At 43.4% G+C, this 22,383-nt stretch overlaps 1 protein-coding gene and 1 long non-coding RNA gene across 6 annotated transcripts in view; one reads left to right on the top strand and one right to left on the bottom strand.

The window, feature by feature from the left end:
- The window catches only part of fsip1 (fibrous sheath interacting protein 1), a 43,830-nt gene extending 24,574 nt beyond the window's left edge, over positions 1 to 19,256 (top strand). For 4 of the 5 annotated variants that reach the window (XM_079692614.1, XM_079692613.1, XM_079692616.1 and 1 more), the window contains one exon: positions 17,778 to 19,256. In XM_079692614.1, coding sequence (XP_079548740.1) covers positions 17,778 to 17,885 — 108 coding nt within the window. In that variant the 3' untranslated portion in view covers positions 17,886 to 19,256. Of the gene's footprint in view, positions 1 to 11,132; positions 11,467 to 17,777 lie in introns of those variants that run through there. The other variant, XM_079692615.1, reaches the window with a different exon arrangement.
- On the bottom strand, positions 11,628 to 14,716 carry LOC307046268. The gene is made up of 3 exons (XR_013810122.1): positions 14,631 to 14,716; positions 12,836 to 12,916; positions 11,628 to 12,306 (listed from the first exon to the last, which is right to left on the bottom strand). It is a non-coding gene; the product is annotated as an uncharacterized lncRNA (long non-coding RNA).
- Positions 19,257 to 22,383: the final 3,127 nt, after the last annotated feature.

The raw sequence follows: 22,383 nt of genomic DNA, 5'->3' as shown, positions 1-22,383 counted from the left end.
TATTGATACTGCAAGGAGACTTATATTGTGAAGAGAAATTGGCAGATATGTAATATTTAAAGCAGCCGAACCGTGTATTACAATGCCGTTATGTGATGAACTCCTAAGAGAAAAGCAAGCAAACTCGGAATAAAGTATTATTTAATTTTTAATTTTTTTTTCGTATTTCACATCAACAGGAAGTCTGGTTAACTAAAATGTCCGTGCGGAACAATACCCCAACCCATAGATCCGTGGGTGAATAATGTAAATCACCACATTACACACATCCCTTCACATTTAAATTTTGATTTACATTAAAGTATTTCGTGAGGCCTTCTAAAATGTTTTTAAATATAATTAGGGTTGTAGTTGAAGAGTTTGTAAATTATTGCGTTGCCTGGCAACACACTCAAACATCCAATCACAGAGCTTGAGGACTATCACGGGGTTTGTCAAGCGAAGCGGAGAGAATATTTACATGTGTAACATTTTCTAAAGCAACTAGGCTACTATGAGCTGCTCCGACCCTCGGTCCTGACGGACTCCAACTTGTGTTTATTAATCAAACAAATAAATAAACACAAGGATAATTATGTGTTATTGTTGAGTAAATAACAGTGTGTGGTTTAGAAAATAATACAAAATTAGAAGGAAAAAACGATGAAACAATACAGAATTCAGTATTCTGAGCCCCTACTCTCCCAATAACTGACGGCAACAAAAGTCCTACATTATTCAATTAAAATAAAGAAGTAAAAACAATAAGTGTGGCTTGATATTGAATAAGAAAAAGGTTGATAAACGCTGTGAGAATGGATCTGCGGGTAGCATTCGCTCGCGATCTCAAGACGTCTACAACATAGGAGGGAGCTATATAGAAGCCTATGGACATCCCGGAAAGTTGAAAATGTACGCTAAGGCCCCCCCCCCCCTTGCGTTGGAAAAAGCCGACACGGCCGCCCCCCTCTTGCGTTGGAAAAGCCGACACAGGGGACTTGATATAACGTCAACATAGGCCGACCTGGGAGTGAGGATGTGTTGCTTTATGCGCTCCGCACCCTGCTGCGAGGCATACAGTGAACAGCGAACAGTTCATGCGTGTGCTCACTAGCGCACCTCCCCCCCCTGTTCATAAAGTAAAAAGGTCCGGTTTATTTCATTTTAAGGATGAGCACCAAGCAACATCTCCAGGTGCTACTTTGAGAACCAGGGCAAACTGATAAGGTGCACCCCTGCCTGTAAGCCATGGTTGCAGGTATAATAAAATTGGTACCTTTCACAGCAAACATAAACCCTTTATTTGGTAGGCGCTCATTTCATTCCTTTGTAACATCATGTCATGTTTGTTAAATTAATACAAAAGATAATGTTATTTAGCTCTTTCACTCCGCTTTGCGTCTATTTGCTAAGGTAACTTAGCAAAGCTGCAGCGGGCAGCAGTTTTACATACCCAGCAAGAACCCAGAATTGTCAATTAGCAGCTAGAGAGCCAGATATCTCCCTCAGGAGTTGTTGACCAGACCAACACAGAGCTAAACTACACTTGGAAACATAGTTTGCCAACACTAGTGTACAGGTACTGCAGAAGAACCACATAGCACGTTTTCCCAACTTTGCATCGACTTATACTTCAGTATCTGATATTATAGATACTGCCACTGAGTTGTGTGTAACAATGTAACCACAATTTAGAACATTGACTGAACACGGTCCAGGCTTGTACACGTACGTGAGTGCACATGATCAGGATGGTAACACCTACTCCTCAAATTAGGCGTGGAAAAATCTTGGCCAGACCTTTCTCCAGCCCTGGCACGAGAAAGGCCAAGTTAAGAGATAGGTCTGGATATGCAAAACTTAAGACAAAATAACTGGAATAGGACATCTCTTCCTTAAGGCCAGGGACATTCAGTTCAGTGATGACAGCTTGAAACACGAATGCACATGCAAGAATGATGATAATGATTATGATTGGACTCGGTGATTCCTGGATACGTTTTTAGGTATAATGCTCATGTCATGAGTGAATATGGGTTGATGATTCTGGAACAAACTTAATGTTGGGTTGCAGCTGTCTAGACAAAGTAAAGCATTCATATACCAAGAGATGCCAACTCTCAATAAGCATGTGTTTACAGGTGAATTAGTCATGTCTAACTTTTTATTATGGAAAAGGAATTTAAGTGTACAAACCGATAATAATTAGATATAACAGTTGCATCTGCCAGATACAACCCGGTATCACGGCAAGACGTGAACATGTGACGATTTACCATGCTGGGAGACGTGAAGATGTCACGATTTCGTCCCTTCAAACGTGACAGTTACACGGTATTGTTAACCCATGTTAACCAGTGGAGAAATAATCGGAAATGCCAAGCAAATGCTACCCCGACGTAATGATTTATTTTTTAATAGTCACACTCGATTACGCCGATGTTCTTGTTTCCCCAGCTGGTCGACACCTCTTTTAGCAGAAACAAAGGCTACATTAATGTATTAAATCGATGTTAATCCATGCATGTGGATGTGGAATTAACGGACGTGACGTTGTGCGATTGCGTTGCCAGGCAACAGCTTCGGTTCATGTTAATTTACAAACTACAACCGTAGTTATATTTAAAAACATGTTAGAAGGCCTCATGAAATACTTTAATGCAAATTAAAATGTAAATGTGAAGGAATGTGTGTATAACAAAATACATCGGTCATAAACGAAACCGGAAACAAACATAGGCAAGATCCTCAGCTCGATGATTGGATGGTTTAGCCGCAATGCATGCTGGGATTTGGTGTTTATGTGATGTGAAATCTGAAAACGTTTTTTAAAAATAAAATAATACTTTATTCTGAGTGTGCTTGCTTTTCTCTTTGAAAGTCATCACATAACAGCATTGTAATACACGGTTCGGCTGCATTAAATATTACATATCTGCCGTAATTCTCTATTTATAGAGCCCTGCTGAGAAGACTTCTAGACAAACAGGAGAACTGCCGCCAAAACTGAAAACGTGACGTGGATCATAAATATATAAGCAATTAAACAACATCTTACATTTCTTTTCACACAATACGTCTCCTCGCAGTATCAACACTAATTCGGCTGACTTTTATATTTGATCCAATTGGTAGATAGGCTGTATTTACACCATAACGGTGCAGAGCTGATAGAAAGGGACACCTGTATGAAGGTAGATATGGTGCAAAATGCGAGAGCGTATAAAACCTGATGTGAGCACTTGCAGAAAAACAATCTGAGCTTGTGTGCATATATTTACACTTGAATAAAATATCCACGTAACTGTGAACCAAATGTACACTTGTATAAAATATCCACGTAACTGTGAACCAAATTTGAAGTCACAGAAGAAAAAAAAAGGTTTTGTAGCTTGTAGAAAAAAAATGAACTTAGTGATGACATTTTCACTTGCAGAAAAATACATATTTTTTAAATATATTTTCAATTACAACTGCAACTTGGTTATTACAACCTCTCAAATCAGTCATTACAACTTGACGAATCTGCTCTGTGGCAGTATAAATCGACGAATCTGCGGTCTTGACTTTTGCTACACTTCTTGCGATAAACGTGTTGCAAAAGTAATTTTCACCTGTAGATGTGGGGGGAGGGAGGGGGGTTGGCGCGAAGGGGCGGAGCAATCAGAATGACGAGGCTTGGGTCAGTCACAGTCAGTCACAGCCATAGTCAGCCAGGTCGTACCGGATGACTGCGGGGCTAACGGTTCGTGTCGCTACCAGTCTGCTGACATGGCGCCTCAATCAACGGTAAGTTTGGCCCATTACTTGCCCAGTATTACTTTGAATATTATTATTGTGATTGAGGATTAAATCCGCTTTGAAGACCACCGTTTTATATAGTGCAGTTGAGCGGCAAAATAACGTCAGTTAGCCAGCTAACGCTAGCTTTGTTGAGTTCTCATTCATAACACTCCGTTCGATGTCTCACTATGGGATGCGCCTCAACGCATATGCAAACAGAAGCATCAATCTCATTACGCCAATCCTGATTGGCTGGTGATCTTGACGTCTAAGTCAGGGAATCCACCCACCCTATAAGTAGCTTGCGCTATGAGGCAGCGTCATTCAAACACCTTTTCTCGCTTCGGAGCACATCTCAAAATATCAGTAGCCAGGCTAGCTTAACTGTCTACAGACTGAACCCAAGCTAACATTCGGTCGACGGGCGCTTGCCAGTTACTTTTTGCTTTGCGGAAGATTTAATTAAATATTAACACACCAGTTAATATTGAAATCTGCCCCGCCGTTTTTTCTTTCGGAATAACGGTAGGGTTTTGATTTTTTCTTCAAACAGTAACATACCTGTTACTAGTTTATCCCTCCGTGCCGACACCACGGCAAGCGAGGACGGATTCTTCTCTCCTTCACACCAGAGGAGACGGAGATAAAATATATTAACACACCAGTTAATATTAAAAAATCTGCCCGCCGTTTTTCCTTTCGGAATAACGATAAGGTTTTGATTTTTTCTTTCAAACGGTAACATACCTGTTACTAGCGTGTCCCTCCACGCTGACACCCCGGCAAATGAGGATGGACCCTTCTCTCCCTCACACCAGGGGAGTCAGAGGCTCGGAGGTTCGGAGGCTCTGCTCTGCGGCTGCGGGTTTAAGATCTCGGGCACGGACTCACACCAGGTCTGCTCGTCCTGCCTTGGGCTGAAACACGCCCAGGAAGCTATCGATAACCCCGGTTCGTGCGGGCATTGTGACCCTTTTCACCGTCAAGAGCCTCTGCCGACGGCTAGCGCGCCAAGCTAGCCTGTCGGGACAGGACACCTTCATGTCCGTTGATTTGCCGGCCGGCAATTAGAACATGGTGGCGACCGCCGCGGAGATTGAGCCCCGCGCTGTGTCAGGCTGGGGCTCAACAACGGCGCTAGCCGCGGAATCGGAGCCCCGCACCGTGTCAAGCTGGGGCTCCCAACTGGACCTCACCGTGGTTCCACCCGCGAAGGATGTCCTGGAGCTGGACTATACGGAGGAAGATGAAGAGGATACCTCTGAGTTCCTCTTATCCGACTCGGATGAGCACGAAGATGACATCTTCGTTTTATCTGCTCAGGCTGCAAAGCCGGAGGCGATGTCCGCTTCCCCGGGCGAAAGCACACCATCTTCGCCCTGCCTCAGTATGGACTTGCAGGCCGTGTGCCAACGCGCTGCGTCCAGGCTGGACATCCCCTGGCCTGAAGTGGCCAAGGAGAACTCCAGATCTCGCTATGAGGGGAAGACCTTGCCTCAAACAGCGAGGATGAAGAGGCAGCTTCTCCCAGTCTTTCAAGAGATGCTGAACGAGGTGTCGGTCTCGTGGAGAGACCGCCCTTTCAGCAACAAGGCCCCAATCCAGGGTGCCTCCTCTTTGGACTGTGACGGCATGGAGAAACTCGGCCTGCTCCTTATGCCGTTGGTGGCAGCCCACCTCCAACCGCGGCTGGCTTCGGCACCGAGCAGGAACCCCATGCTACTGGCAAAGGCAGACCGCTTCCAGTCAGCAATGACCGAACGAGCCTATAGAGCCGCAGCTCAACGTCTCCTCGCCAGGGCGCTCAACGTCTCCTCGCTACTGACCACCTACCAGGCGGAGCTCTGCGAGGACATGACGGTCAAACCTGAGCCTGCCGTGTGGGACAAAATCGCAGCGATCACGGACATTTGCCTCCGTGTGCAGCGCTGTGCAGTCCAAGCCACGGACAAAGCACTGGGGATAATGGTTGTACAGGAGAGAGCCAGGTGGCTTAACCTGACGAACCTTCCAGACCGGGAAAAAGAGGACGTCTTGGACATGCCTATTGTTCCCGAGGGCATATTTGGCTCCGCTTTAGCTTCGATGCAGCAGCAGTGTCCAAAAAGAAGGAGGATGAGGCTCTCCAGCTTTGTCTTCCCCGAAGGGTCCAGCCGCCGCCTTCAACGGCCCCGCGGCAGTACTTCGCTCAGGCTGCCTCACGTCCTGCCCGTTTCAAGGTCCCGAAACAGCAGAGGTCACAGCTCACCCCGGGTCTCCAGCCCAGACACGAGGCGAGGACGAGCTGGCCAAGAAAGTCTCCGGTTCCGGCAGCAGCCGCTCAGGCACAGCCGGTCCAGACTTTCAGCCATCAGGCGAGGAAGAAGAAAAGGGCGGCCTGACAGCCTCCTCTCCTCTCCTCGATAAAGGAGCTGGGAGTTCCCTGTTCTCCAGCCCCAGGACACGTTCCAGTGTTAGATGCTCATGTGTTTCCGGGGTGCAACCATGTCCCCATCTTCCCGCCGCCTCGAGTGATATCAGAACGTCATCCTCAAGTTCGCGCCATGAGGGAAATGGACTTAGCATCAATGACAGCAAGTTCCGCTGCCTGTTTAAGTCACACAAACACATGTCATCACTATTGTTGTTTAATAAATCATTTTCCACTGTCGTTTCCAGGCTTAAAGCCAAGGGCGCAGTCAATAAAAATGAAAAGAAAAACAATAAACAGTCTGAAGTCTACCTCCCTTCTAAGAGTGGCTGCTACCTCTCTCAGAAGGCGGACGATGGACGGGGCTGTGAAGGCATCACCGCCACGCGCATGCGCAGTGTCGACCGGGGTTGTCAACCTGGGGTACCACCGTGTTCAGACACTAGAGGGCCCCCTAACACAAAAAATAAAGACACAGAGGGCAGACGACAGAGATGTGACATCTCCACTTGCTTTGAGAAGCGAAAGTGGAGGATGCTCACAGATTCTGCTTGGGTTTTCAAGACAATAGCACAGGGTTACAGACTCCAATTCGCTGTCACCCCCCCTCACTTTTCGGGCATTCGCAAGCCCGGGGAGAATCGGCCCATATTCTGGAGCAAGAGATTCTCTCGCTGCTAGAAAAAAAAGGCTATATCTATAGTACCCTCCGAACAGAGTCAGAGCGGCTTTTATTCCAAGTATTTCCTCGTTCCCAAACGGGGAGGGAACGGAATTCGGCCTATACTAGATTTGAGGGCTCTGAACAAATATCTCAAAAGATACAAATTCAGAATGCTCACTCACACATCTCTGTTGCGTCTCGTGCGCCAAAACGATTGGTTCACATCAGTCGACCTGAAAGACACGTATTTCCACATCCCAGTATATTATCCACACAAGAAATATCTGAGGTTTGCCTTTCAGGGTGTCTGTTACGAGTACAGAGTACTTCCCTTCGGTCTGTATCTCAGCCCACAAGTGTTTGTACGGTGTACGGAGGCCGCGATAGCGATTCGCCTGGCAACTTATCTGGACGATTGGCTCCTTCTCGCACAGTCGGAGCAAGAGGCTATTACGCAGACGTATGTCCTCGTAAAACACTTGCTCGACCTGGGTTTTGTAATAAACACAAAAAAGAGCATGTTGTCCCCAGCCCAGACTGTACTCTTCCTGGGCCTACGCCTGAATTTGGTGCCCTTTACAGCCCGCCTGTCAGCAGAGAGAGTGAAAGCCTTCAGGGCTTGCCTCGCTCATTTCCAGCCACACAAATATGTTCTCTTCAGATCATGTCCGCGGTTACTGTGGCTCATGGCGACAGTCATGAGGGAGTTTCAGCGCTGGTATGACGCGCGGAGAGTGATGGTCACTATGAAATGCGTAATGGCACTGCGCCACTGGCTGCACCCGACTTTTCTAGTAAGGGGCGTGCCTATGGGTGCTGTCCTATCGTGGAAGGTGGTCACCACAGACGCATGTCTGACAGGCTGGGGGGGTATATACGAAGGTCAACCTGTGAGGGGTCTCTGGAGCAGAGACCTCCAACGGTCACACATAAATTATCTGGAGATTTTAGCGGTGTTCCTCACCCTGAAACGCTTTCTGCCTTTTCTCAGAGGACATCATGTCCTAGTGAGGACAGACAACACGACCACAATATCGTATATAAACCGCCATGGGCGTTTGTGTTCTCTCCAGTTACACATGCTGGCACGCAAACTGATCTTATGGAGCTGCGGACGTCTCCTCTCTCTGAGAGCGACGCACGTACCAGGTGTGATGAACCTCGGGGCAGATCTGCTGTCCAGAGGTGCACCACTATATGCAAACTGGACTCTACATCCAATAATTGTGAGTCAGCTGTGGGTGCGTTACGGCCGGGCCGCGGTGGATCTGTTCCCATCAAAAGAAAACGCTCAATGTCAGCTGTTCTTTTCAATGCGCGATTTAAACGCACCGTTAGGCGTGGACACGCTCGCGCACGTTTGGCCCCCGGTCCTTCTGTACGCATTCCCACCCCTGGCTCTGATACCCCCAACTCTGGCCAGAGTGAGAGAACAACGCCACACGCTGATCCTAATAGCTCCACACTGGCCTGCAATGTACTGGCTGGCGGAGATATATCAGCTGCTGTGCGGGCAGCCGTGGCAGCTCCCGCTACGCAGGGACATACTGTCTCAGGCGGTGGGGACGATTTTTCACCCACACCCAGAGCGCTTGGCACTATGGGCCTGGCCCGTGAGTGGTATAACCTGAATACAGTGGGACTCCCTCAGAAGGTGATAAACACTATTCAGAGTGCAAGAGCTTCCTCCACCAGGTCCCTCTATGACTGTAAGTGGAGAGTGTTTGAGGAGTGGTGCCTTCAAAAGGGACACATCTCTTTTCAATGTACTGTCGGGGTGATTCTATCATTTCTACAGGACCTGATTGATAAACACAGAGCTTTCTCGACGATCAAAGTGTACCTGGCTGCTATTGCTGCATACCATGTGGGCTTTGAGGGAAAAACGGCTAGCCAACATCCCATGGTCTGCCGTTTTATGAAAGGGGCTCGCAGGCTCCTCCCTGTTTCCAGATCACTGGTGCCCTTATGGGACTTGGCAGTGGTTTTGGATGGGCTCACTCGACCTCCATTTGAACCCCTGGAAGAAGCTGACATGAAACACCTGTCACTGAAGACAGTGTTGTTACTGGCTCTGGCATCTGGCAAGCGAGTCAGTAACATTCATGCGCTCTCTGTACATCCTTCATGCACTCAGTTTGCCCCGGGGCAAACGAGAGTGTTGCTGAAGCCCAACCCTGCCTTTGTACCTAAGGTGGTTGGCTCATGTACCCCCATTGACATTGAGGCATTTCCTCCGCCATTGTGTTCCTCTGAGGAACGGCGGCCGAATTTTCTGTGCCCAGTCCGTGCTTTACGCACCTATATGGACAGGTCAAAAGAGTTTCAATGCAATGACCAACTCTTTGTATCCTGGGCTAACCCTCATAAGGGCAAGCCCGTTACCAGGCAATGGCTCTCCCACTGGATTGTGGAAGCGATTGCTCTGGCTTATACGAGTCAGGGTTTGCAGGCACCAACGGGCCTGCATGCTCATTCTACTCGTGGACTGGCTACATCCTGGGCTTTGTTCAATGGTGTTTCCATCCAAGACATTTGTGCAGCAGCGAGCTGGTCCTCACCGCTCACTTTTGTCCGCTTTTACAGGCTAGATGTCTCTGCTCCAAGTGTGGCCCGCGCAGTGCTGGGCCCCGTGTTGAGACAGGGTTCTACCTGTTAAGTTCTGGTTGTTTTGGTGATTATCGAGATAAGCATTTCTAGCAATACGGGAGTTTCAATATCCCATAGTGAGACATCGAACGGAGTGTTATGAATGACAACTATAGGTTACTTACGTAACCCCAGTTCTCAGAGTAACATGAAGTGAGATGTCTCACCAGACGGCCCTTCTTGCTAAGGCGAAGCGAGAAGAGGTGCTTATTTTGAATGACGCTGCGTCGTAGCGCAAGATACTTATAAGGTGGGTGGATTCCCTGACGTAGACGTCAAGATCACCAGCCAATCAGTATTGGCGTAATGAGATTGATGCTTCTGTTTGCATACGCGTTGATGCGCATCCCATAGTGAGACATCTCACTTCATGTTACTCTGAGAACGGGGGTGTAAGTAACCTATAGTTTATGCTAGCTAAACAAGTAGTGGTTGTATTCTACAGCAGTAATTCATATATTATAGCCTACTGCTTTGGCACTAACGGTTGATAACCGTTTATGAAAATAAAACCAATTTAACTGTACTGAAATAATGACACATTTTATAATTGTCTTGGGCTCCTGCTGTGTTTTTAAAGCCTTTGTAAATTATCCATGCTATTTTCTATTTAGAACGAAGACTTCAGAATCTTAAAATCCCTTGACGTTTGTATGAAATTGTTTTAAATTCAACTCTGGAATCAAGCAAATATTAATATGTTTGCATGACATTAGTTATTTATATTTTGCCATCACTTAATTATACGTTTAATACATTTAAGTCAAGCCAGGTACATGTGATGGTAGCTAGTTAGTGCTCTTACCAGTGAGGCCTCCTCCAAACAGCATAATAACCAGACTGTATCATTAGCCGCGTTCACACCGCAGTACTTTTCCCACTTTAGTTCCGATATAGTTCCGAAATGTTCACACCAAAAAGAGCCGGAACTAAAATTAGTTAATGAGAACCTTTTCACCCCCTTTTCAGTCCCTGCTAGAGAGCAGATATTTCCTTGGGAGAAAAAGGTTCCTATTTCTGATTGGCTGGGCGGAATGCAAACCACGCCCCGTCAAACTCCCAAAAAGTTTTGTGAAGCCGCCATTTTATTATCCTTGCATTAGCATGATTAGCATTAGCATTAGCCCAGTGCAGAAACACAGAGAGACTAACTTATGGCAACACAAAATAAAACATGGGGACTTCCGGCCGGGGACTCCGGGTGGCAGTATACGCCGTGAAGTTGTTTGCGGTCTGCCAGTAAACCCAAAGCAGAAGAAGAAGAAGTGACGACAGCGACTTAATTTGCTTAATCCTCCCTCAGGGACTTATTCCGGTGTGAACGCGATCTGTACTTAGTTCATGAGAACTAGAGAGTTCTCATGAACTAAGTTTTCATGAACCTTTATGGGAAAAGTACTGCGGTGTGAAAGCGCCTATTAAAACTAAGTACCAGTTTTAGATCCTTGACTTTAGAGAAACAATTCAAGAGACAAAATGTATTTAAAGACCAATCTTTATTTGAATGTGCCTCTTAACCTGAGATATTAGTTATACAGTTATAGTATTGACAATCTAAAAAAACTGAGCAACTCAACTGTCAACTTTATATTTCTTATTGTCTAAAGCATTTATTATTTGCTTATTTTTTTTTCCCCTCATATTCAGTGTGGACGGATTGAGACAGCGTGGTGTCCATAGAGCTACAGAGACTTCAGGGAGAAACCTCTGTGTGATGGACGTCCTGTCTGTTGGTTTGGAGAGGACTGAGGGTCTTTCATCAGCGAGGAGGACCAGGCCTGATGGAGGAGGACCAGGCCTGATGGAGGAGCCCATGCTGGGCATAGCTGATACCAACTGCACAGGCCTAGTCTGTCACTTTATTTGACTAAATGTGTTTACTTATACATTTAATAGGTTCACACCTTCTGTCCATATGTGCTTTTTATTTAAAACATGTTTGATTAACTTTTGGTTCACATTTCAATAAATTGTATTTGTATTTGCACTCCTTTCGTCCATTATTCTTACTGAAAATAGATTACACATTCACATCTGACTGAAGATTGGTGTTACGACTGGGGCACACATAACTGATAGGACCCAAATGCACGACTCCAGACAAAAGATGATTCAATAAAAGGTTTTTACTGAGGTGTTAAACAAGGTAAGCCATTCACAAGGTAAGCCATTCACAGGGTTCAAAACGATCTGGCACTGAGCACAGGGAACACACAGAATATATACAAAAGCAAGGGACTCCACAGGTGTAAACAATAAGGGCGGGGCAGATAATCAGGTCAGTCGGCAAAAAGGCAAGGTAGGAGTCGAACTACCTGAAATGAGAAGGGAAATGACAAAGTAAAACAGGAAATGGCAGACACGGAATTTGACAATAAAGACTCACAGAGAAATAATACTAACAGATCTGCCGAGACACAACAATTGGCCCCATTTATTTGTGACGTTGCAAACTCTGCGGTACAAGGCACAAGTGTTGTGAAGCTCATAAAGTGAAAATAGAAATAATCAGCTGATGGAGTGTAGATGTGGAAATAGATGCATCCCATCAGCTGACTATGTTTTTCGCCACACTTTATAACTCTGACTATAACCACCCCTTCTCTGAGGTGCAGCCAGCGTCACAAACAAATGATGGTCCTGATAGACTACAAAAATATTCGGTGTGCAGATCTTTGTTTTCACAATAAAAGTAGTTTCTTAGTGAATGTCCTGTACTGGTCTTAAAATCTCATAAAATCAGCTTTTAATGTTCCTCTTGGATGTTCTTCTTGACCCTCAGAGAAGGAGAAAATGTTGTGTCTTTCAGGCATGTCCTTTCCTAACAAAAATGACAGGAAACATAAAACATATTATTGCAGAACAAGTGTTATTTATGAAATGTTATTGTGTGTTTAGGGGCTGTAGATATAATTATTTTGTAATTGTAATCAGACTATGAATGAACAGTGTGAAATTCATCTACATTGAAATATATTTTATTATCAAAATAATATTTAACTGTAACAAAACGTAGTGCAACTGTAGAAGCTTGCTCTGTTGTCTCACTGAAAGAATAACTTTTACCACGTTTTTACAGACAATATTGAGAGATAAATAGTAGCAGTTCTCACTATGTGTTAAATATCTTTGCCTTCAATACATTAAATTAGAAAGCTGACAAAATCATATTGCTTATTAACATCTAAATGTAACTTTTTGCATGGAAAAAACCCTCAACTTCACTGATGTGTAGGTGATTTAGTATTGTTTAATGGAATGTATATCAGTGTATCAAAGTCATTACTTCCTTTATTTAAACCAATATCTTTCTTGATTCTTTGTACAGTATGAAAAAATAGTATTTGTACCTGTGCTGAAGTTCACTGCTGTGAGGAGTCCAGTTTCTGTCTCTCACTCTCTGGTCCAGCCTGTCTGCATCACCTGGACACCTTAAACAAACAGATATATATGTAAAATACCATGTGTACAAACAATATAACTTATTCTCTTCTGTTGAACATGTTGGATTGTGTATTGCCCGTGTCAGGGTCCTTTTTATTTTACTGTAACTTTGGAAGTTGTTTTACCAATACTTACTGTTTATTTGATATCAATTTGGTAATACAATTAATAAAAACAACAAGGGTTTGTTCTTCAGATATGACTGACGTTAACGAGTAAGCTCAATAATGAACTCCAGCTCAACCAACCATATTGTAATATCTAAGTAATCATCTTGAAATATGACATTAATAATTGTAATATACACACATCTTATTGTGAGGTTGATTTCACATACACTACTTCGACGTTAGCTAAATAGAAAATAGCATGGATAATTTACAAAGGCTTTAAAAACACAGCAGGAGCCCAAGACAATTATAAAACGTGTCATTATTTCAGTACAGTTCAATTGGTTTTATTTTCATAAACGGTTATCAAACGTTAGTGCCAAAGCAGTAGGCTATAATACAGTGACGTGCGGTGAGGTTCATGGCTGGTGAGGCACTGACTCTTTCAGAGTCAGATTTACAAATATTATATTTTGACCTTAATCAAAATATTTGGTTATTTTCAAAAGCTTTTTTAGTCTGATGCTTCGATTCATTTTAAACAGACCGTTCAACAAAAGGATACCCAAAATCTAAATATTGGATTGTTCTTTCTTAGTAAGATCCCATTTTCATTACAATTGTGGTCTTACCTTGACTTGAAGATTAAGTCCATGCTCTCCTTCTGGACAACAATCTCTATTACTTTTTTGTAAAAGTCCTCCTTATCTTCCTGTAGTTTCAAAAGTCTAGTTTGTTGTTTGTGTCTACCGTCTCTGCGTAGAATAACAGTAGCAACAAGAACCTGTGGGCTCACGTGCGCCCCCTTCAGTGCGGCAGAGGTTATGGCTGCCTCTCCTGCTGCTTTTTTCATTGCCGTTTTATATGATGAGACCAGCGAGCCTAAATATCATATATACGTTAAATAAGTTATTTAGAGACTATGGATGGCGAGGATAAATGTAATAAAGGGATCTACAAACATTACATTGGTGACATACAGTGAGATGATAACAGGCATGCGCTTAGTGCCCGCGCTCCAGCCAGTTTCTGTGGGGTGACACATTCTGAGGTGAGGCAGAGCTCATCTGTGCCTCACCTCACCCCACAGTAACTGGCTTGAGCGCGCTCACAAAATAAGTACCCGCGCTAAATTAGTGCCCGTGCTCCAGCAAGTTACCGTGGGCTTACGAGAGGCAGAGCTCGTCCCTGCCTCACTTCTCATCGCTACCCGTAGTTGTAGCGGAGCTCGGCAAATTGGCTGATTTTGACTTTAAAAAGCGATTGGAATCATACATAAATCACACTTACATCATAGATCAGTGGAGACATTTTATTATTATTACTATTTAGTTTTTCTTTAGTTGTTTTTCCGTTACATTGGATTCCCTGACTGCACGTCGCTGCTATAATATATTAATTACTGCTGTAGACTACAACCACTACTTTTTTAGCTAGCATAAACTCAACAGAGCAAGCATTAGCTGGCTAACTGACGTTATTTTGCCGCTAAACTGCACGATATAAAACGGTGGTCTTCAAAGCGGATTTAATCTTCAATCACAATAATAATATTCAAAGTAATACTGGGCAAGTAATGGGCAAAACTTACCGTTGATTGACGCGCCATGTCAGCGGACTGGTAGCGACACGAACCGTTAGCCCCGCAGTCAAGCCTCGTCTTTCTGATTGCTACGCCCCTTCGCTCCAACCCCTCTCCCTCCCCCCACATCTACAGGTGAAAATTACTTTTGCGACACATTTATCGCAAGAAGTGTAGCAAAAGTCAAGACCGCAGATTCGTCGATTTATACTGCCACAGAGCAGATTCGTCAAGTTGTAATTACTGATTTGAGAGGTTGTAGTAACCAAGTTGCAGTTGTAATGGAAAATATATTTAAAAATCTGTATTTTTCTGCAAGTGAATATTTCATCACTAAGTTCATTTTTTTTCTACAAGCTAAAAAACTTTTTTTTTTCTTCTGTGACTTCAAATTTGGTTCACAGTAACGTGGATATTTTATACAAGTGTATATTTGGTTCACAGTTACGTGGATATTTTATACAAGTGTAAATGTATGCACACAAGCTCAGATTTTTTTTCTGCAAGTGCTCACATCAGGTTTTACATGCTCTCGCATTTTGCACCATATCTACCTTCATACACCTGGTGGTTGAAGAACGTTATTGAATTTTATTATTTTATTATTAGATATTAATAGGATCCCTATAAAGTATATTCATTACTCGTTATTCTCTACTAATAGGGAATTAAAGACTGTATATAATGACTAGTTTGCACATCCCTTTCAAGATTTTAAGATTTTCTATGCTAAGGTTTATTGACATATCATAGTATACACAACTACGGTGTAGTTATGCAATGAATGAAAAATTTGGGTTGCAGGTTCCTCAACAGTGCATTAAGAGACATCTATCAATATGTGTGTATACCTCCAGCATTAAACTGTCATTCTGCACATTTCTTATAATATCTACATACATCTTATAAGAGTATAATACATATGTATAATATCAGTTTAATAATAATCAAATAATAAACAAATAAGTGCTTGAACATACTTAACATTGCAGGAAAGCAATATATTAGACCTTAAGTACTTTGTCAGGCTTAATATTTATCTGTAGATACAAATGTCACTGTGTGTGCTGTGTGCTCTGCATGTGTGACCATTAAAGAGGGTTTCATCCCTCCTTATTCTTCTTCTATACCCCCAAAGCTTTTTTCTTATCAAAAGAAGACCTTAACCTAAAGTACTCTTTAATGTTTAAATTAAGCCTTATTAGTTTGTCTGTTTTGCACATCCTCCTATTAATATCTAATAATAAAATAATACAATTCAATAACGTGCTTTAACCACCAGGTGTCCCTTTCTATCAGCTCTGCACCGTTATGGTGTAAATACAGCCTATCTACCAATTGGATCAAATATAAAAGTCAGCTGAATTAGTGTTGATACAAGGAGACGTATTGTGTGAAAGAAATTGTAAGATGTTGTTTAATTGCTTATATATTTATGATCCACGTCACATTTTCAGTTTTTGCGGCAGTTCTTCCTGTTTGTCTAGAATTCTTCTCAGCAGGGCTCTATAAATAGAGAACTAGGGCAGATATGTAATATTTAATGCAGCCGAACCGTGTATTACAATGCCGTTATGTGATGACTTTCAAAGAGAAAAGCAAGCACACTCGGAATAAAGTATTATTTTATTTTTAAAAAACGTTTTCAGATTTCAAATCAACACCAAATCCCAGCATGCATTGCGGCTAAACCATCAAATCATCGAGCTGAGGATCTTGCCTATGTCAGTTTCCGGTTTCGTTTATCACCAATGTATTTTGTCATACACACATTCCTTCACGTTTACATTTTAATTTTCATTAAAGTATTTCATGAGGCCTTCTAACATGTTTTTAAATATAACTACGGTTGTAGTTGAAGAGTTTGTAAATGAACATGAACCGAAGCTGTTGCCTGGCAACGCAATCGCACAACGTCACGTCCGTTAATTCCACATCCACACGCATGGATTAACATTGATTTAATACATTAATGTAGCCTTTGTTTCTGCTAAAGGAGGTGTCGACCAGCTAGGGCAACAAGAACATCGGCGTAATCGAGTGTGACTATTAAAAAATAAATAATTATTATATTAATATTGACAATAACAACCGACCGTCGGGGTAGCATTTGCTTGGCATTTCCGGTTATTTCTCCACTGGTTAATATGGGTTAATAATACCGTGTAACTGTCATGTTTGAAGGGACGAAATCGTGACATCTTCGCCTCTCCCAGCATGGTAAATCGTCACATGTTCACGTCTTGCCGTGGCATCGGGTTGGCCAGATAATACATCAGTCACATCACATGGATAGATATTGACATTTATTCAAATAGTGAAATTCTTTCCCCCTCGTTACCTACTTTAAGAAGTTTGGCTTTTTTCTCCTTGAACTCACATGCCCTCCCTTAAGGCTGCCTGTGAGGAGTCGGACTTATCAGAAGAAAAACAAAAGTTATTTCGAACTGGAAGTGTTTATCCCCAAACGGCTTCCAACTAGGCACAAGGGAGGAGTGAGGAAATAGATACTGTGAACTGCCACTGTTATGCATTCATACATATTGTCTGTATATGTCAATAACTGAGTTTTATATTTTGCTAAAAGATTTCCGTAATTGGAACAAATTTAAGGAGGATTGATGAAAGATAATGACATGTATTATGAAAGATATTCTATTGTCACTTCTGTAATAATATATGACCCTGATGCTGCCAGAGGTCTGCTGCTTGTGTCTTATTGCTCATAAAAGAACAATGCGCTGTGTGCAGATTTTTTTTTTTTTACCTTAGCATGAAACACTTGAAATAACTAAAGGACAAGAAAGTAGAAAGAAAGGGAGGTGATAGAAAACTATTGCCGCTAAAAAGTTAGCAATGATTGAGAGTCAGACCTAAACATTTCTGACGTGTGTATCTCACACTGCACTGTAACTTTTATTCATGTATCTTTGCTTTTAAATTAGTGTTTTTAAATACCATTTTACATCGTTGCTTTTAAATTAGTGTTTTTAAATGTCATTTCATAATATGTTTCTTAATGCTCTTAATGTCATTCATTTTTGTAAAGCACTTTGAATTGCCTTGTGTTGAAATGTGCTATATAAATAAAATTGCCTTGCCTATCTAAACTCATATATTTTTTAAATCACACATTATTTTTGTGTCTTTTTGCAGAATGAGTCACCGGACCTTATTGAGGAGCAGTCACTTAGTCTGCTGGATGAATGTGAGCTGACAGACAGTTGGACCCAGGATCTTGAGACAAACGCAACAACTGATTGAGACTCAAACAATCTGTATGTTCCAATACCCAAGCTAACATACTATGGAGTATGACACAAACAAATGTAGTATGTCCATTGTCCACAATATATAAAAAGTCAAAAGCAGTAAGCCAAAAATAATTTTTCCAATTCTTGGAAGCTGCAGTACTTACTAAAAGTGTTTTTTAAAGCATGCGATTTTTACTGCTGCCAAAGATGCTAACAACTGGAAGCCTTACAATCAGAACGCCTATCAAGATGCATCATTCCTGGGACAGCACTATCCGGCTACTAGGGGGTTTATGAGAAAAACATTACTGGATCTAAACATATTTAACAAAAAATTCCACAACTGATATTCTGAATTTACGAACATCTGAGTGAAATTGTCGCTTTTCTAATTATGTAAATATAACTAACAAGTCTTATATTTCTTTCAATGTTGTACTCTGTCTTGAGCAATGTTTCTCAAACTTTTTCATACTAAGGACAACTTAAAGTTAAAAAAATCTGCCATTTCCTTATAGAGCCCCTCCTCCAACACACACGAACGCGCACATGACCAATGAGGGCACGAGGTACATTTGTGCACAGATGGAAGGCTGAGAGGCAGGTAGGCCATACAGTTATTTTAGCCGGGCCGGCTAAAATGATTGGTCGTACTTTTTACAGTACTACGGCTTCCACACACATTTTTTTATGGATTTTTTGTCAAAGCACTTAAGATATTCATTGCTATTGGGATGTTAAGAGCATTCCATGGAATATAACAAAAAGTGTATCTCGAGCCGGTTTCTCAAACTTACATACCTACCTTTAACCAATAAAAAATATATAGAGATAGATAGATATAGAGATATTCCCGCGAGAGTGCGGAAAACTTAAATGTAATTATTTATTTAAAATGTTACCAATATACTCACGGACCACTAGGGGGCGCTCACGGACCACCAGTGGTCCGCGGACCACACTTTGAGAAGTACTGCTCTAGAGCAGTGCTTTTCACAAACACCCCCGCCACACACAAACATTTGTATCATCTGCTGTAGACCCAAATAAATACAATAAAATAAGAACTCATTCTCAAAAAAGATAAACGCCATTCTTAAAATGTATGAACGAAAAATGGTTAGATTAATATTGATTAGAGTGCACAATAGAAATAAAATAATTGAGAGAAGAAAAAAAGAGATATGTTAACTATCAAAACCCAGTTAGATTAACATTCATTGGATTGCACACTTTGTTTGTTTGTGTGGAAATGTAGCAAATTAACATTGTAATAGCATTTAATGACTGACTAAAAGGAAATGACAACAAATGAAAATGTAAAACGAAAAAAGCGATCATGAAAATGTTTCCAATAAATGAATAAAATGATTTTTGACCACTTTGTTGTTCAGATATATCACATATTTGTAACTGAATTATACATTAATTGAAACAAAACACTGTATAAACTGAGTTGTGACTCCTGTGGGTTTCATGTGTTTTCTTCACTCAGCTGGAAAACTATAGGTTACTAACGTAACCCCAGTTCTCAGAGTAACATGAAGTGAGATGTCTCACTATGGATGCGCCTCCCCGCGTATGCCTCAGAAGCATCAATCTCATTACGGCAATTCTGATTGGCTGGTGATATCTTAACGTCCACGTCAGGGAATCCACCCACCCTTTAAGTAGCTTGCGCTATGACGCAGCGTCATTCAAAATAAGCACCTCTTCTCGCTTCGCCTCAGCAAGAAGGGCTGTCTGATGAGACATCTCACTTCATGTTACTCTGAGAACTGGGGTTACGTTAGTAACCTATAGTTCTCATTATAACACTCTGTTCGATGTCTCACTATGGGATATTGAGACTCCCGTATTGCTAGACTGAGCAATACGGAAATCATCACAGGTAGAACTCTGTCCCAACACGGGGCCCAGCACTGCATGGGCCACACTAGGAGCAGAGACATCCATTCTGTAAAAATGGACAAAAGTGAGCGGTGAAGACCAGCTCGCTGCTGCACAAATGTCCTGGATGGAAACACCCTTGAACAAAGCCCAGGACGTAGCCAGGCCACGAGTAGAATGAGCGAGCAGGCTCGTTGGTGCTTGCAAACCCTGACTCGTATAAGCCAGAGCTATCGCTTCCACAATCCAGTGGGAGAGTCGTTGCCTGGTAACGGGCTTGCCCTTTTGAGGGTTAGCCCAGGATACAAAGAGTTGGTCATTGCATCGAAACTCTTTAGACCTGTCCATATAAGTGGGCACAGCAAATTCGGCCGCTGTTCTTCAGAAGAACATAACGGTGAAGGAAATGCCGCAAGGTCAATGGGGGTGCATGAACCATTGAACCAACCACCTTGGGCACAAAAGCAGGGTTGGGCTTCAGCAACACTCTTGTTTGCCCCAGGGCAAACTGAGTGCATGAAGGGTGTACAGAGAGCGCATGAATGTCACTGACTCGCTTGGCAGATGCCAGAGCCAGCAACAACACTGTCTACAGTGACAGGTGTTTCATGTCAACTTCTTCCAGGGGTTCAAATGGAGGTCGAGTGAGCCCATCTTAAACCACTGCCAATTCCCATAAGGGCACCAGTGACCTGGAAACAGGGAGGAGCCTGCGAGCCCCTTTCATAAAACGGCAGATCAAGGGATGTTGGCTAGCCGTCTTTCCCTCAAAACCCACGTGGCATGCAGCAATAGCAGCCAGGTACACTTTAATCGTAGAGAAAGATCTGTGTTTATCAATCAAGTCCTGCAGAAATGACAAAATCACACCGACAGGACATTGAAAAGAGACGTGTCCCTTTTGGAGGAACCACTCCTCAAACACCCTCCACTTACAGTCATAAAGAAATCTGGTGGAGGAAGCCCTTGCACTCTGAATAGTGTTTATCACCTTCTGAGGAAGGTCCACTGTACTCAAATTATACCACTCACGGTCCAGGCCCATATTGCCAAGCGTTCCGGGTGTGGGTGAAAAATCGTCCCCCCTGCCTGAGACAGTATGTCCCTGCGTAACGGGAGCTGCCACGGCTGCACGCACAGCAGCTGATATATCTCCGCCAGCTAATACATTGCAGGCCAGTGCGGAGCTATCAGGATCAGCGTGTGGCGATGCTCTCTCACTCTGGCCAGAGTCGGAGGTATTAGAGCCAGGGGTGGGAATGCATACAGAAGGACCGGTGGCCAAGCGTGCGCGAGCGCGTCCACGCCTAACGGTGCGTTTAGACCTCGCATTGAAAAGAACAGTTGACACTGAGCGTTTTCTTTTGACGCAAACAGATCTACCGCGGCTCGGCTGTAACGTATCCACAACTGACTGACAATTGTTGGATGTAGAGTCCAATCTGCATATAGTAGTGCACCTCTGGACAACAGATCCGCTCCGAGGCTCATCACCGGTACGTGCGTTGCTCTCAGAGAAAGGAGACGTCCGCAGCTCCATAGTATCAGTTTGCGTGCCAGCATGTGTAACTGGAGAGAACGCAAACCCCCTTGACGGTTTATATACGATATTGTGGTCGTGTTGTCTGTCCTCACAAGGACATGATGTGCTTTGAGAAAAGGCAGAATGCGTTTTAGGGTGAGAAACACCGCTAAAAGATCCAGATAGTTTATATGTGACTTTTGGAGATCTCTGCTCCAGAGACCCCTCACAGGTCGACCTTCGTATATACCCCCCCAGCCCGTCAGACATGCGTCTGTGGTGACCACCTTCCATGATAGGACAGCACCCATAGGTACGCCCCGTACTAGAAAAGCCGGGTGCAGCCAGTGGCGCAGTGCCATTACGCATTCCACAGTGACTATCACTCTCCGTGCGCCATGACGCACGGGGTCCAGTCTGAGGGCAGCTACCCAGCGCTGAAAATCCCTCATGTGTAAGCGGCCCAGTCGTACCACCAGGATAGCTGACGCCATGAGCCCCAGTAACCGCAGACATGATCTGAAAAGAACATATTTGCGTGGCCGGAAATGAGCGAGGCAAGCCCTGAAGGCTTTCACTCTCTCCGCTGACAGGCGGGCTGTGAAGGACACTGAATTTAGGCATAAGCCCAGGAAGACTACAGTCTGAGCTTGGGACAACATGCTCTTTTCTTTTTTTATTACGAAACCCAGATCAAGCAAGTGTTTCATGAGGATATTCGTCTGCGTAATAGCCTCCTGCTCCGACTGTGCAAGAAGGAGCCAGTCGTCTAAATAGGTTGCCAGGCGAATGCCCTGTTGTCTTAACGGGGCGATTGCTTCCTCCGTACATCGTACAAACACCCGTGGACTGAGAGACAGGCCGAAGGGAAATACTCTGTACTCCTAACAGACACCCTGAAAAGCGAACCTCAGATATTTCCTGTGTGGATAATATATTGGGATGTGAAAATACGCGTCTTTCAGGTCGATTGATGTGAACCAATCGCCCTGACGCACGAGATGCAGCCGAGATGCGTGAGTGAGCATCATGAACTTGTATTTTCTGAGGTATTTGTTCAGAGCCCTTAAATCCAGGATAGGGTGAATTCCGTCCC

Source organism: Notothenia rossii, assembly GCF_949606895.1.
Source record: "Notothenia rossii genome assembly, chromosome: 7".
Lineage (NCBI taxonomy): Eukaryota > Metazoa > Chordata > Actinopteri > Perciformes > Nototheniidae > Notothenia > Notothenia rossii.
Note: the sequence above shows the minus strand (reverse complement) of the source record. Positions and strands in the feature narration are given on the sequence as shown.